This window comes from Neopsephotus bourkii, unplaced genomic scaffold (assembly GCF_033783945.1).
Source record: "Neopsephotus bourkii isolate Nb327-2 ecotype Australia unplaced genomic scaffold, CSIRO-AGI_Nbou_v1 NB_933, whole genome shotgun sequence".
Lineage (NCBI taxonomy): Eukaryota > Metazoa > Chordata > Aves > Psittaciformes > Psittacidae > Neopsephotus > Neopsephotus bourkii.
In genome coordinates this window covers 323,110-340,254 of record NW_026901427.1, presented here as the reverse complement: position 1 = coordinate 340,254, position 17,145 = coordinate 323,110, and the positions used below count along the sequence as shown (strand labels likewise).

Below are 17,145 nucleotides of genomic sequence, written 5' to 3'. Positions count from 1 at the left end.
CAGTGCTGATAGCACCGATGTTTTTAGTTACTGCTCAAATGTTTGGTCTGGCCAAGGACTTTCTGAGCCTCATGCTCTGCCAGGGAGGAGGGGAAGCTGGGAGGAAGCAGAGACAGGACACCTGACCCAAACTAGCTGAAGAGGTATTCCATACCACAGCACGTCATGCCCAGGATGTAACTGAGGATTACCTGGAAGGGCTAGTTCACAGTGAGGTAGGACTAGATATCAGGTGGTGCTTGGCTGGCTGAGGGGGGGAGTTATCCGTCAGCAGGTGGTGAGGTGTTGTATTCTCTTCCCTTGTTGTTTCCTTTATCATTATTATTATTGGTGGTAGCAGTAGTGATTTGTGTGACACCTTAGTTACTGGACTGTTCTTATCTCAACCTGTGGGAGTTGCATTCTTTCGATTCTCCTCCCCATCCCCCCGGGAGGGGGGGCAGGAAGGAAAGAAGGGGGGGGGGGGAGTGAGTGGTGAACGAGCTGCCTGGCTGGGTTTAAACCACAACAGTTGTGCATGCTGTGAGACAACTTAACGGATCAAGTCCTGAAGGAAATTTGAACAAAAAGGTGGTTGACAAGCTGAGGAGGACTGCACCACTCAAAATGGAACTGATACTTATTTTCTAGCAGAAGTAGAATGAAAACAGTATGCGTATCTGCCAGTGAAAAAGCTTGGCCACCATAGGGCTGGGTTATTACGTACGACCAGGATTTAGCTACAAGGTAGATGTTGAGCCACTGAGCATTGTAGGGAACCAAAAGCATTTATTTAGACATGCCTAAGAAATTTTATGTGCAAAAACTGAAGGTCATGGAAATTTTTAATTCCCCTGCTTTTAAATTTTCATGTTTAAACTATTCTTCTAGGGCTTAAGTGGTTAAACCAGAAATTAGCTGGTACATAAACATCTAAATCCTTCAGTGGATTTAAATCTTAATCTGGGATCCATACAAAGAGGTCATTCTTCTCAGTGGAAAAATTACATACTCATGATAATAAAACTACTTCCAGTAGAGACTGAAATTGTATCAGCTGGGTCAATTTTTATTCTGAAGATACAACAATTGCTGAATGATTCAGTGTTCTGTTTGATGTGAAGTAACATTGCCATTTTATTTAAACCGGAATTCTTATTTCCCCTGGGTTTTTTAGAGTCCTGAGAAGCGTCCCAAGGTGTATAACAAAGCCAGTTCATACAAAGGGGAAATAACATCCACGCACATAGAACCTTGTCACATCAGTCCACAAACAAGTAAGCAAACAAGTGCAGTTAGCTTTATTATTACGTTTCACTGTGTTTTAAAGGATATAAAATAAGTGCTGGTAAATAATTTTAATCTACTCTCAAGTTGTCAGGTCAATAGCATGCTTGCAGTTTGTGCCAAAACCTGTGTTCAGAAAGAAGCTACAGTTTGGTTTATGACATTTGAACTGGACTAACTTCAGAATGAATCATCTAAGTTATTCAGGAAAGGTTAGGGTTTTACAGATTGTTACCATTTATTATGGATTGTTATTGTTTATTATTTGAAAATGCAGTGAACTTTGTGAATGCCTTCTAGACTGCATTTTTAACTAGGATTTTAAGCTGCTTGTATTTTGTGACTGCTCAAGTAGATAAATTACTTTGACAGAACTTAAGTCACAGGCCAGCATGTGCTCTAGTTTTATTGTCCTGGATTTCCTTTTTTTTTCCCTACAGAAACATCTCTGTTGAAGAATGCAACACTAATTGAATCAGCAGCCGCTTGTATTTCCAAGCCAGTGGAGAAAATTCTGTTAGCTAAAATTGAAGTTATAACTGGAGAAGAAGCAGAACACAATGTATTACAGGTGTGTATTTCATAAAGACTAGATGGTGAGCAGTTTTATTGTTGAAAAGAACATTGAGATCCATTACAGATTGCAGCAAGCTGTAAATAACTTCAGTTTATATTTTGAATTTTCACTTTTTAAAGATATGCCTCTGCTAACCAATTATTCTGTAAGTTGATGTTTTCTTTTTCGAATCATATCTGTTCATTTTGTAGTCCTTTTCAGTAAGTGACTGCTTCAGGATTTCATTCTGCGGTTGCATTTTATAAGCAACTGTACAGCAGTAACCAAACCATCAAAATTTAAAACAATATGGGTAAAGACTTTTTTATCACCAGCAATGTGCTGTTAGAGTATCCTGGTTTAACCATGACACAAAGTAATTAGTTTTATCATTCATCTAAAATATTAGTTATTTTTCTGGCCCAGCAAGACACACCTTACTACTCTTCACCTTAAAAATGTAATGTTCTTATGAAATAGCAATGACATATAATTTTTAAAATCTCAACATTGAACATTATTTTATCATAGAATCATAGAATGGTTTGGGTTGGAAAGGACCTTAAGATCATCTAGTTCCCCCCCTGCCATGGGCAGAGAAATTTTATCATTGACTAAATCTTCTGTCTTGTCAGAACATGGAAGTTTTACTCTCTTCCTAGTAGTATTCTCTTAGTAGTGGTACTGGTATCCTGGTCTGTATAATGTTTCTGATAGGTGGGGGAATAAGATTGTAGAACATTTGCAACAAATTCAGCTGTTAGTGGGTATTACAGATGAACAGTTAAGACAGATGAAATAATCGAAAAGGTAAACTGGGATTCATGCTGAATGTTTTTCATGACTAGCAGAATGTTTAGCACAGATCTGGGAGCCCATTTCATTTTAAGTAATTGTGGTGATCTACCTGTTTCTGTCTTTGTATGCATGCATATGGACATGTTAAAAGCTGTATCAAAAGGTTTAAAAATATGAAGTTTTAGAACCAATAAAAATAACATTGGCTGGCAATTTTCATCATGCATTTCTTTTTCAGATCAACTGCAAGCTCTTTAAATTTAATAAGCTTTCTTTAACTTGGATTGAAAGAGGCAGAGGCTCCCTGAGGCTTAATGACACTTCTAGCAATAAACATGGAATGCTGCAGTCAAGGCTAAGTAAGAATTAAATACCAAAATTACATGTACACACAAAACACTAAATAACTTGTACTGTTGCTAGCCAGAATAAGTTTATTTCAGAATATTAACACTGAGTAGCTAGCTTTAAGTCAAGTTGCTGAGAATCTTTTTAACATTGCCTGATAGAAGTTAGCTGTATTACAGACTGAGGCATTGGGGATTTCTCACTCAGATTGTACACTCATGCTTACATATGTTGTTAGCTTCTGTGTATTTTTACTGCAGTGTATCATTAGCTCAGTCACCAGCCTGACAGTTTGCTCTTTGTTGATTCTGCTTTTGCAGGAGCAGTGTTTCAAGTCACTTCTGGAATGTTGTTTTTACTGTGCTGTCAATTTTTTTGTACTGTATTGCACAGTTTCAGCAGATTATTTGCTTTGTATGTATTGAAAGAAGCTAATGTCTTTGGGTATTTAAAAATAATTAAAAAAAAAATCACCATGTCAGGTTTTAGACCAAATTAAAAATACTTATTTGTGAAAATATTAGTTGTATACAAGCGCTAGAGAAAACTGCTGCAGTAAAAATGGAGATGGCTCCAATGACTTATCATATAAACCTTTTATTTTAGTTATGCGAAATCAAGGCAGTTTGAAACTTATTCTCAACACCCGACTCTGGGAGCAAATGGTTATAAAAAGAGCAAACAGAAAGAGCCTGTGCTTCACTGCAACAGCCCAAGAGGACCACTCTGTTCAAGTATTTCTAATTCAGGTAAGCAAGAGATAAAAATGCCACACAAATACACATTTCTTTTAGGATTCTGAAGACCCATCTGAGGCTTTGGTTTTAGCAAATGGCCTTCTGTGCTTTGTTGTGCTGTGCTTAGCTTAGCTGTTACATAGCTTTTATTATGAAATGAGCTATCCCCTGGTATTAAAAAAAAAAAAAGGTGTGAAGATGGGATATGGCCTTAGGACAGACATTTCCAGACTGTGATTCACATACCACTAATGGAATGGATATCAATACCCAACTTGATGATGCTTATCTGCTCAGCAATAGCAGCAGAATTCATGGCATCTTTAAATTTTATAATCACAAATAATTTTCTTTGTAGTTAGGTTTTAAAATTCTTATTTATTCTGCAAAACAAAATGCAAATTTATTCTTACTTCTAGAAACATATTCAGGAAATGGAGCCATTCTTCAGGGGAAATAATAGAGAAAATAACCAACAGCTACATGTTACAAAACACAACCACGTAAAGTTGACATTATTTGTATTTGATTTTATTTTCTTAAGTGTGAATCTTAAATGGATTGTTTTGATTTAAAAGGACAAAATACAGCTCTTTCATTACTTTTGAAAATTTCTCAGTCAGCTTCTCTGTGAAAAATGAGATTTTTTTAGTTGGTTTGGACTGTGTGCATTTTATGTTCTGCAGGCAAGCTCAAAAGACATTGGATACCTGTATGCAGCAATTCATCACCGCCTTGTGGCACTGCGAAGCTTTGCTGAGCAAGAGCCAGATGCTTATCAAATAGACACAGAGTCAGAAATTGCCTTCCAGCCATTTAGCAGTGATGACGAAGATGATGAAAAATTAACTCAAGTGAGCAGCAGTGGATCTGGTAAGCAGAATTTTTCCCAGGAACACTGTAATCCTTCCACAATATTTTCTTGCGAGCAGTGAAAATTGGTTTGGTTTGGTTTTTTTTTCATGCTGAATGTAACTTTCATCTGTTACAGATACCCCTTTTCAGGTAGAACAGGGTAATTCCTTTTGGTATTTTGACTTACTACTGTTAAAATGCAAGGCTTTGCCAGATCATTTATCCACACATCTTTACAGCAGTGCAATACTCTTGAGAAAATGATGAGGGTTAAGGAATTTCAGTATTGTCAAGCTTTACTTAAAAGTATTCTAGAGGATTCTTCAATATATTTCAGTAGAAATTACTAGAGGTACTGAGATATTGATTGTTCCTTGAGTAAGTGAAAGCTGAGAACATTCACAACATCACCAATGGCTTGAAGCATAACAAGTTTATTAAGGTATTTATTATTAAGGTCCAACCCTAACTATTCTGTGATTCTATTATTCTATTATGCAATGGTTAACTTAATTTAAAACACAGATTCTTAATCAGCTGGAACAACTACCTCACTAGGAAGTTTGCAGGTCAAGATTTATACAACAGTTTTGTAAGCTTTCTTCAACATAATACAAATGTAGGCTCCTCAAGTGGAAAATTGGGACGAAAACAAGATAAAAGGGGCAAGCTGCTGACTTCATCCTTCTCTAGAAGCTGTTAATACAGCTCACAACAAGGCTTGGGGCACATTTGCAGGAAGCAAGGCAGAAACAGCTGTCAGACTTAAAAACTCTTCTGTCTTAACAAAGGACATTCCTGGGGCAGATTGACTTGCTTGTGCCAAACTGCCACAGTGAATACAGGAGCTGCCTATTATGATTGATTTTGTAATAGAAGGACTACAGCAGGCATGTTTTGAGTTGTTGCTCATAGCATTTGTTTCCCTCTGCAACTGAGAAACATACTGTCCTAGTATCATAAATCCTTCCTTTTAACAACTATTCAACGAGAATCAAGTCATGTACGAGTAATAGCTACAAGTAACTCTTTCCTTAATTAAACAAGGGATTTATTTTTCCTCCATAAGCAAGTAGGTTGCAGTTTACAGTACTTGTTCTCATTATTAATTGTTGTTTAGCTCCATTTCAGTAGCATCCACTGCTCTAAACAAAGCAAAATGGTCTTATACAGCATTTTCTCACAAACACCTTTTTCCTGTTTAGGAAATGAGAAAATTGCTAGTGCTGAGAACTCACTGGATTGCTCCCAGAAAATCAAACATTACCTTTGTAATTCCTAAAGAGTGTCTGCTGACTTTACAAAGAGTTTCCGGTAACTTGAAAACTGAATAGACCTTGATACCTTTCCAGAACTAGAGATGATAACAAATTTTGGGGGATTTTAGGGAGGGAAAAAAAAAATTGGGGAAAAGGGGAAAGGTGATTTCAAAGCAGTGTAGGAGCACATATCTGCAAGTTAAAATATTTATTTTGATTTACAGAGACTCTGATACAAATATTCAGATGGCAGCGAGCAAACAGATTCTGAGATAGGAGTGTCAGGTGCTGTTTGATCTTAACCTTTTAATTTGAGCATCTGTCCTTCATTTATGTCCATTACTGACAGCAGTTGTGGCAATCTCTTTCAAGTGTGTTTTCGATGACTTCTAACATTTCCTGCTTATCTTAATCTTGTCGGTTATTCTCAGAGCCAGAAGGTTGTAATTTTACATACATTTCAGTTACTCGTATCCAGCTCCCACCCGCGGACATTAACATCTTACACATGCTTGTCCCTCGAGCTCCAATTTCCAAAACAGGAAGGAAAATAAACCCAAGGTTTATTTACACAGGTTTTGAACATGGTGAGGTCAATTCTAAATACCAGCACAGAAACATCCCCTTGGATGCAAGAGATCAAATACTGTTTCATTTTCATGCTTCCATTTTTATTGAAGGATGTGTCTGAATAAGTCATCTTCTTTTTATCAATGTAACTCAGTTTCAGAGATTACCTCTCCTTAACACCACATAGATGCTAAGAAGTGTAAATTCTCAGTGACTTACACTTGTATCATTACAAGAAATACAAGATAGTATGTCTGCATTTCCTTTCATCCCATTCTGTTTTGTCTTAAAAAAAAACCAAACCGCTCTTTCTTGTCTTAATATCAGGAATTTCCTTCTTGTTAAACTGAGCTAACACAATCATAGAATCATAGAATAGTTAGGATTGGAAAGGACCTTAGGATCATCTAGTTCCAACCCCCCTGCCATGGGTAGGGACACCTCCCACTAAACCATGTCAGCCAAGGCTCTGTCCAAACTGGCCTTGAACACTGCCAGGGATGGAGCATTCACAGATTCCCTGAGCAGCCCATAACAGTGCTTCACCACCCTCACAGTAAAGAACTTCTTCCTTATATCCAATCTAAACTTCCCCTGTTTAAGTTTTAACCCATTACCCCTTTTCCTATCACTACAGTCCCTAATGAAGAGTCTGTCTCCAGCATCCTTGTAGGTCCCCTTCAGATACTGGAAGGCTGCTATGAGGTCTCCACGCAGCCTTCTCTTCTCCAGGCTGAACAGCCCCAACTTTCTCAGCCTGTCTTCATGCAGGAGGTGCTCCAGTCCCCTGGTCATCCTCATGGCCCTCCTCTGGACTTGTTCCAACAGTTCCATGTCCTTTTTATGTTGAGGACACCAGAACTGCACACAATACTCCAAGTGAGGTCTCACGAGAGCAGAGTAGAAGGGCAGGATCACCTCCTTCGACCTGCTGGTCACGCTTCTTTTGATGCAGCCCAGGATATGTTTGGCTTTCTGGGCTGCGAGCACATACTGAAGCTGGCTCATGTTCATTTTCTCATTGACCAACACCCCCAAGTCCTTCTCTGCAGGGCTGCTCTGAATCTCTTCTCTGCCCAACCTGTAGCTGTGTTTGGGATTGCCCCGACCAGGGTATAGGACCTTGCACTTGGTATGGTTAAACTTCACATGGTTGGCATCAGCCCACCTCGCAAGTGTGTCAAGGTCCCTCTGGATGGCATTCCTTCCCTTCAGCGTATCAACCAAACCACACAGCTTGGTGTCATCGGCAAACTTGCTGAGGGCGCGCTCAATCCCACTGTCCGTGTCACTAACAAAGACGTTGAACAAGACCGGTCCCAACACCGATCCCTGAGGGACACCACTCATTACTGGTCTCCAGCCAGACACTCCAGTCATAGGAGCCATCCCACCATGTTTCTGTGATACCTGTTGTATGATATCCCCATAGATGTGCACACATCTCTAATTCCTCAGTTGTTACCCATACTATGGGCGTTTGTATAGAGGCATCTGCGCTGAGCTCTAAAGCCGGCTCACTGGCTGGAGCAGCTGAAATATCTCTACATCGCTCAGAGCATTTATTATAGGTGCTGGCAACTGACTGCATTTGTTGGGATAGAATGATGACCCCCTCCCCCAACACATCTAGATTAAAGCTTTCTTGACCAGCCTGGCAAGCCTTCTACCAAAACTGCTGTTTCATTAAGACCAGCTCCACCAGCCTCCAGTAGAGCTGTCCTCCCAAATCGAGTTCCCTAGATTATGCTATGCATTTCATAGCAGTGTAACAGACATGAAAAATTAGGTAAGAATTACCTTTTGTGCTAGAGGCTGAAGAAAAAAGCAAATATGGTATACATAATAAGTGAAGCATTACAAACATTAAAGAGATCCTATATGTTTGCAAGACATTTCTGTAAGATTTTTTTACATAGAATTCTTCACTATAGCATCCACAGGATGTTAGTCCTGTATTTGGACAGTATACAAGGTGGTATAGATACTTCTGCCTTTTTACAAATTCGCTATAGATATTTATTCCCTTAAATTTTTAATTGAATTGCTTTACTTTGAGGTAGATTATTAATTTCACAAAGTCCATAGAGAATAAGTTGCTGTACCTGGTATTTTTATGAGATCATATTTCACCAGTTACAGCTTGGGTATTTTCACCCACAAATGGCTCTGTAAACCTGAGTGGAGAGATATAGAACAGTTCATCTTCAAAGAGATTTTGAGAGTGGGTGGGATGCATAACTCTCTGTGAAGTTGTCCTGGGTTCAGAAGTAACAGTTATTTTTCTCCTTAGTAGGAGGATGTATTTATCTTTTCCCACTGACTACAGAGTGATCTAAGGAGATTAATCCAGACTTGACAGCAAACTTCTGGGCTGACCAAAGTCAAACAAATCTCTTTTTCATCTTTTCATTGCTAGTTCATTTCTCTAAGTATTGTAATATATTTGCCTGCAGTTATCTTTGTAGTATCTAGCTGAAGACAGATCAGCAGAATTCTTTATTATGCATATGAAAATTTTTCTCACTAAATACTTTAACAAAAAAACCCAATGAAAAATGCTGATATGACAGCATGTCAATGATGGGATCAAGAGTGCTCCTTTCTGAGGGAAATGTCACTGGCCTCAGCTGCATGACTCCCCTTTCATTTTTCTTTCCTTGGACTTGCAGGCTTTACATTCTTTGCTGTGTGGTAGATCTGCTTCAACATACAGAACAAAGAATTACACTTAGCCAGGCTTATAGAATAGCTAATTAAAGAAGCATGGTCTTCTGGTAGGCAGTAAGCTGTACCTGACCCCTGTGGATGAAGAGGACCTAGCACCCTATGGGTCTGTGTCTGGGCATGTTCTGAAATGACTAACATGTCAAACTACTGCCTGTACCTCCTCCTGCTTTGCTAATAGACCTGAACCATTGATTTGGGCTTTCCTATATGTTGGCAGACCTGTGTCAGGTATCTGTGCAGACACAAGTTCTGACTCCTGTTTTTTAAGCACCTTGACTACAGCCAGTTACAAATTCAGCACATGGGAGTACTGAGTTGCACTGCTAATAAGCGTAACTTCCACATGCAGTTATTGGATATGAAGTTCTTTAACGCAGACACTGTATAGGGTTCCCACCTCTTCCCACTGGCAGCACAAATACCTATGCCAGCCTCAAAAAATCATCCTACCAGAACATGGATCTAGAGCCCTAATGCCTAAGCTTGCCATTGGTAGCAGCTGATCAGAAGTCACTACATAGACCCGTAAGTGACTAAGATGTCTCTGAAAATGTTACTCCTTGCTTCTGACACTTCTGAGAGATCTTCCATGTTTTGTTCATAGCCATAAGGAGATTCTGTCCATGCTCCAAAGGAATGCATTTTACTGACATTTAGAGATCAGTCCACCATGGTGATCAGAAATAGTAGAAAGTGTTTGAAGTGCTGTAACCCTGTTAGCATTTAGAAAGAACTGTTACTCCTTCAGAGACACAAGGCGTTTCTTTCACAGGGGGTACGAAATGCCAGTCATAGTAGAATAGCATGGGGCTGTAAGTAGTATGGTCCCCTCTCCTGATTTTGCATGAATTTGTTCGTTTGTATCCCTGAGGGGAAACAGAAGCTGGAAAAGCACATGTGAGAAGCAAGGGTGACAGTGTCACCAGGCAAAGAAATGTTTTATGCATTATTCCTTACACTGCACCTCATCAATGACTTTCTTAAATCCTCTCCTAACTTCATCCTGATTGAGGGATCTTCTCTTGTGATTGTGACGTCCTCTGTTTCTTGACACGGAATTTTCTTTCAGAAGCTATCAGGGTGAATTCAAAGATGCTGCGGTCTAGAATTTAAGTCCCAAGAGGTGTCTCCATACGTAGCCACAGACCTAGAGAGAAAACAAAACTGTGCCAAGACATAACGCGTCCCATATGGGGCTACCAAGAATTGCATGAATTTTGGACACTACAGGTCTTGAGAACCAGACAGTGTATCAGAGAAGTGCAACTTCTGTTTTGTTGTAGAGACCTCTTCTAATCCACTATAGGTGTACCTCCTGTGTTGGCCTCATTAGGGCTTTCATCTGTTGGTGTATACCAAGATTTAAAATGTTACAAGAGTTTTTTTTAAGTAAAAAACTTTTAAAGTTCTTGAAGGAACTACTGTTCAGCAACACCACAGGAATTCCTGAAAAGCTGCTATTTTTGTTTGATGTTTCTCATTAATTAAATTCTTCTCAACCATTAAGGATTCCACTTTATTAATTCTAACACACACCTGATAGGGATTAAAACTGGGGAAAACTTAAGAATTTGATTCTTTGTGGGACTCCAAGTTTCTGTATGCTTTCCAGCAGATACCAGTAACTTCTAAAGCAGAGAAGAAAAGAACTCTCTGAGTGGCTTTAAATGCTGCTATATCAGAAAAGAGACAGGGGGAAATCAAATCTAATATTCTGACAACTGCAAGGTCTTTCATTTCACCTGCTAGAGGTTTAAAACCATTAGTAAGTATTTAGTGGTGGCCAGATGGTAGCAGCAATTTTTAAACAGATACTGTGTTAGTCTGTTTTGTATCAGGCATTAGTCAGCTATATCTGCTTTCTGCAGATGAGTCAAATCATAGAGATTACACACAAAGCCACCCCTGCATAATTTATCATGACCAGTGAGTTGTTTGAAGATAGGTAGTATTTCTCACAGTTTACTGAGCATCTATTACCAAGTGTTCAGACAGCGTTCCCCTTGTAAAGTGAGACTGTTTGCATCCCAGACACATTGTCTGACCTAGACATTTGAATCCTTAGACTTTATGTGCTTGTCTTTATTGACATGGGGGGTCACAGGATTCATCACTATTTGCATGCTCAAATATTTGTGAATAATCCTGTGTTATCTAGTTAGATATTTACCTAAACCAGGAACTGATCATATCCAAACTTTAACCTTCTGCTTCAGTATTATGAAATTCCAGATTGTTTCAACACGAGTAGGCTCAAATAAGCAATATTGTTTAAAACTCTTTTTCAGATCATACTAGATGGAACCACAGGCAGTCAGTAGCCTGCTCATGACACCTACCAGAATTTACAACAGCATAGTTGAGAACTCATCTTCCCAAATTGTCTAAACTGACTCACTGAGGATGGAATCAGGTCCTGAAGGAATGAAAACAAATGCATTTTGCTTATGACTTTTAATCAGAGATTAATATTAGGGACACCTTAAGTTTAATACATTGAGAAAGAACTTGAGATGCACTTTTGGGGATTCTAATAAGCTGGCTTTGCACTGAAATGCGAATGACAGAACGGTATTGAAGAAGTGTTACAAAGGCTTCAGATTTTAGAATTAAATATATTTAGATGCATTATTAAACTAAGGAATTACATAGAGAATAAAAGATTTATTCATCATATTGATGGATAAAACCACATAACCATAAACTAATAATACATGTGAAGAGATTTTCATCTTTATTTAAGGGATACAGTTTAAGACCTTTAAACTGGGCTTCTCTGCAGACATGTATTAAAAACTGAGTGGCAGTGTTCAGCATCCTGCCTATGGTACATGAAGTAGAACTGTGAGTGGCAGTTTAGCATGGCCAAGGTCTACAGAAACCAGGTCTATAGAAATTAGGGATTTTTGTCAGTTTGTTTTGAAAATATCTGGAGTTGTAGGGTGTTCTTACAGGGTAGAGAACCATGGTTTGCCTTTACAGCAGTAAACACCAAGAGAATTCACCACAAAGAACTGCAATCAGGGTCTAGGGGGTGTATGAGCTTTAAAAACTATAAAAGTGTATCTGCCTTTGCTCATGAACACCTTTTCAGTTGCACTGAAAAGCAGTTGCACTGTTAATTGTCCTTTTGATACTCACAAATAAATGCATGCACAGTATAGCTGGGTATCTGCATAACATTTTTTCTTAAACATGTGAGACTACCTGAGATTACTTCTGCCTTAGTGATAGCTATCCCTAAACAGTGTCATTCCTTGAAATACATGAATGTTATACATCCTGATGTGTGCAATAATCCAAACAGTGCCAAAGACCTGCTCACTCTGTGAAAGGGATTGCACAAATTACTGCCTAACCATTCTCATGAGGAATTAGGAAAATTTTCTCGAATGCCACCTGTGAATTAAGACTTTCCAGATCATTCATAAGCCTGTGCACAGTACAGATGCACACACCATTTATGCTGTGTTGTCTATTCATTGTCAAAACATAAAGAAAACATGTCTGTAATAATTCTGCTGCCATTCTGTGCTGTCTTGTGTGCTGTTGGTTATCAAATATTATTTGTCATCCTCAGAGATGAAACAATGTTCTGAAATATCTGAAGGCCTATTTATTAAGGTAATTGTAACAATTTCTCATTCTTAAAAGCTGTATCACACCTGAAGAGTCAAATTACAATCTAGTTCTCCCATCTGAACATATGTATGAAGCTGGGAGACTAACAGCTTCTTCACAATTTCTCCATGCCCTGTCAAGATGAGCGTCCAAATGAAGCTGAACTAGCATCTAGATTACACTGAATCCTAAACAGCCTGCTGAAACTAGCACTTGTCTGACAGTGATTTAGCATCTGGATGACAGTAAAGTGAAGTGAGACTGGAATTTTGCCTTTAGGAAAAGAGAAGTGCTTCATAATAGAGGACCTGTGTCAGACAGCAAAGCACTGGGATTCCCTTTGACTCTTCAGTTTGCCAATAACAAAAATGTTCTTTCTGTAACTAGCTGTACAGTGTGTCTCTTCTCACCCCAACAGTATTTGCATTGTTGATCTTCATATTTAATTGCTGCAACTCAGGAACAAAGCTCCACGTTATAAAAATGTCAGCAGTTGTAAAAGCACAGCAGCCATATGTATTTAGCAACAGGTCATGGTGATAACTTTGCCCTAGAGTTCAGCTGGCTATGCACGGAATGCAGACTTTGATTTCAAAGTCTGTTCTGATAATCAAAGCCTTCAGTGAAACAGGATTTAAGCACCTGAGTGTCATGATACTCCTCTAAATTCTACTACAGCTGTAAAATCTTTGGGAAACGGAGTGCTCCAGGGCAGGCACAACAGAACTTTTGCAGACACAGGACTTAAACTTTGTCACTTGCTCTTACAGCATAAGGAACAAGGCTTATGATTGTTCACAATAAACTATTCCGATCTGCCTCTTCCCCGTGTTGTTACATATGCACAAGTATACAAACACACACACGCATGTGGACATACACATTCTCTAACATGAAGCTATGTCTCCTAAAGCTGAGGAGAAAAAGAGATATTTATTTTAAAGAGTTTGAATACTGTGATAATGGAGGACATACAAACATACAGACGTGTTTCTTATATGAATTTTTACTCTTGAGAGCCTAATTATTTATTCTATTTAGTCTCATTGCACTAAAATTCATTGTTTCTCAAGGCAGAAGGTATGCTAATATGTGATACATTAACTCAGTTTTGAAAATGTAAAGTTTGTCATTTTTGGACAGCTGGAGCAACAATTTCTACGCCTGAACAATAAACAATTTTCTTACAGATAGCTCTGTTATTTTGTGTCTGTTAGAGCTTTCCACAGACGGTTCCTTCCATGCTGCAGAATTTCAAGCCTGCTTTCCTAGGGAAATGAGATTTAAACCACTGTGTACCTCATCCACCAGTGTGTCAGACCCACTTCCAGCCCACTGTTCAGTTTCGGAAAAATCAGATGGGAGGTAGAAAGCTCAGATACAACTGAAGTTCTTCAAGGAAAATGGCACTTACTGAGTGACAGAACTCAGGGGAAGGTATCCTTTGAGGAAAAAGCTTCTGGGTAAGCTTGGTTTGAGCTTGGTATTTCCTGTTAGGCTTGTGGGGCCGAGTGGCTCATTCCTGTTTCTGAGCAAGCTGCAGCATTTTCTGAGAGGGAGGAGAAAGAAATAGAGGGACGTACAACTGAGATTACTATTGCTGTGGCCTGTAGAGGGTTGTATGGATATGACCCAAATCCACATGAAACTAGATGTCACACATTTTGCTGCTTGTGGAGCAACACGTTCTTCTATATTCTTTTCGGATGAATGTTATTTATTTATTTATTATTACTTATTTCTAACAAATCCCAGTGATTAATTTATATACATAATGGACTGAAAGCTCTTCTGTATTAGTGCAGTAATAACTTCCAAAAGCAGGGAAAACTAACAATTCCCAATATAAGGACACATTTGCAGATATTTGACACTAAGATTGTGAGTTTCTATCAAAGTCTACATGGATGGGATAGTTTAAATGGTTTCTTTTCATTATGGAGGTAGTTGTATCTCTTTCTAAATCTTGTCACTCAGGTATTTATGTTACGATCTTTAGTGACTTCTGAATTAGTTTTTGCAAAGTGAAAAGTTGAGAGTTTAGTAATGTCTCTAGCGAATGAATGAGTACACAAAAAGCCTTCAGCACATGTGATACAGCTTTCAGAGCTACTGACAGCTTGTCCAACTTGGACAGGGAGGGAAAGAGCATCCTCTTGTCGCTAGCTGGGTTTTAGAGAACCAACTGCTGGGGCATGCTGGCAGGAAAATACAGAAGAACCATACATAGTCTGTTGCACAGCAGTTGCCTAAAAAGTGGAGTTCAGATACCAGACCTGTCTTGCACAAACACTTTACAAAACAATGTTTCTGCAGCTGTTTGAGCATATTCAAATTGATTCTGAAATGGTGAAGTCAGTCATGTTAAGTCTGCATCAGGGATGGTGTAATTTGCTTTGCATTAGCAAGGAGTGGAAAGAAAAGAAGAAAAGTAAATTTCTGAAATTAAAATGTGTGTTATGAAAGTGTGGACAAGAAAACTTGCCCCACTCATTGGTTCTGTCTGAAAAAAACCCTCAATAATTTGCATTCATAAGTGTATTTTTATTTAATTTTCCTTTTTTTTTTCTGAAGCATTCTCTTCATGCTTAAATTCCTCTATTACAGAATTTATGAAGCAAATGACCCAACTGTATAATCAGATGAGGGACGTAAGTTGCAAACAAAATGCAAGCACATACGAACAGAATCCGGGATCAGAAAATCAGTCAGAATACATCAGCTAATGTGTTAATCCACCTATAAGAGTCTGACGTGTCACACAAGTGACGTGTTCTCTAAGCGTTAGTCTGGAGTTCTCTTATGAATAGTCAGAATTAACAGATGTTCAGCTGGACTCAAAATCTGAGGACTCAGTGAAAGGTTACAGTAATGGTCTGTTTACCTCCTCTTCTGTGAACGCAGCTAACACTGGCAGCATTATCATTTTCAACACAAGGACAGAACTATCATTTTCAGGTACCAGTAGTACTTAGGGGCATATAAAGGAAGTTTAGGGAATGCCAGTGGTTGGATTAGTTAATTATATTAACTGGTTATTAATTAAATGATCATAGAAAGGCATTACAGACTTCAATAAGGAGTAGAAATGAACACTTAGATTGTAAGTGCACTGGGAGCAATATATACATTCTTTGTGATGAAAGAGGGCTACATTTGGTACAGTTGTACATTGCCAGTTCTGCAGCTAGTATAATAATTTAGGAATAATTTAGCATAACATGGAAATTTCTGCAGTTACATTGTTTTGTAACACAGATTATTAGAATCATAGAATAGTTAGGGTTGGAAAGGACCTTAAGATCGTCAAGTTCCAACCCCCTGCCATGGGCAGGGACACCTCGCTCTAAACCAGACTACCCAATTTTACATTTATTTCACAGTTTTTTTGTTGTTTTTTTTTTAAAGTCCACTATATAACTGGAAGAATGTAGAGCTAAAAATGTCCATTTTTCTATGGATTTATGTGTTGAAATTTACCTCATGTATTCTGACTCTGGTGTCTAAAATGGGCATTTTCCTTACCGAAGGCAATACTGAGGTGTCTGTTTCCATGAGAAATTTTGAAGTATTCCAGGTCCAAAATAAAGTTGGCTGTTGTCAGCCAAGGGTTTAAAAAGTTATTACAGTGGGAATTCACCCCTGCTCAGCACTTATATGCTAGAAGAGTACCAGAGTAAAATGCCTGTGCTTATTAATTTAATTCTATATTAACAAATCTGCCTGTTAAATCACTTGTGTATGTTGCTCTGAAGTCACTGAAGATGGGGCATGAAGCATGTCATATGTCACAAACTGTGAACATGTCTCAAAATAAGTCGAATGTCATCTGACAAGTAACATGTGTCTTGTTCCTGTGTACATGTTCAAAGCAAAAGGTACAGTAAGGGAGAACTTAATTAGTGTCTATCAAACATTTTGTAAGTAGATTCATTTACAAAGTAAGATATCTGAGAACCCCAGATGAATCACTTCACACTCCATGCCTCAGGTCTGCTTCTAGCGTATTAGAATGTCATTTACTGTTTTGAATTTACATTTTAGAATATATATTTAATATGTTATGCTTATAATGCTTGCTGTGGTCATTAATTCAGAAGATCTTGCATAGCCTCAGAGTAGAACACTGCTCCACATTCAAGCTTGCCTTAGTGGTTGATGCTGATTTGTTATTCAAAGAAGGATTAAACCAGTTCAAAGAGGTAATACATGAAGCACAGAATACTAGAGTAGCAGATATAAGGTCAAATAAGCTATAAAACATTCATAACAGCTGTAAATTTTCAAAACCTCTTACATCCTTTTAATTTCCAGGAACTTGTATTACCTACTGCTTTGTGCAATCCAAAAGTTAATTGTTATACAGAATGAGGCATTTTCTGATTAGCAAGGGAATTAGTTCTGT

At 38.4% G+C, this 17,145-nt stretch overlaps 1 protein-coding gene across 2 annotated transcripts in view; it reads left to right on the top strand.

Moving 5' to 3' along the window:
- RANBP3L (RAN binding protein 3 like) overlaps positions 1-15,253 on the top strand; it is a 35,889-nt gene extending 20,636 nt beyond the window's left edge. The window contains exons 10-15 of one of the 2 annotated variants that reach the window (XM_061357960.1): positions 1,157-1,256; positions 1,707-1,837; positions 2,859-2,979; positions 3,575-3,717; positions 4,392-4,578; positions 13,958-15,253. In XM_061357960.1, the coding sequence (XP_061213944.1) occupies positions 1,157-1,256; positions 1,707-1,837; positions 2,859-2,979; positions 3,575-3,717; positions 4,392-4,578; positions 13,958-14,109 (834 nt within the window). In that variant the 3' untranslated portion in view covers positions 14,110-15,253. Of the gene's footprint in view, positions 1-1,156; positions 1,257-1,706; positions 1,838-2,858; positions 2,980-3,574; positions 3,718-4,391; positions 4,579-11,407; positions 13,142-13,957 lie in introns of those variants that run through there. The other variant, XM_061357961.1, reaches the window with a different exon arrangement.
- The last annotated feature ends 1,892 nt before the right edge of the window (positions 15,254-17,145 follow it).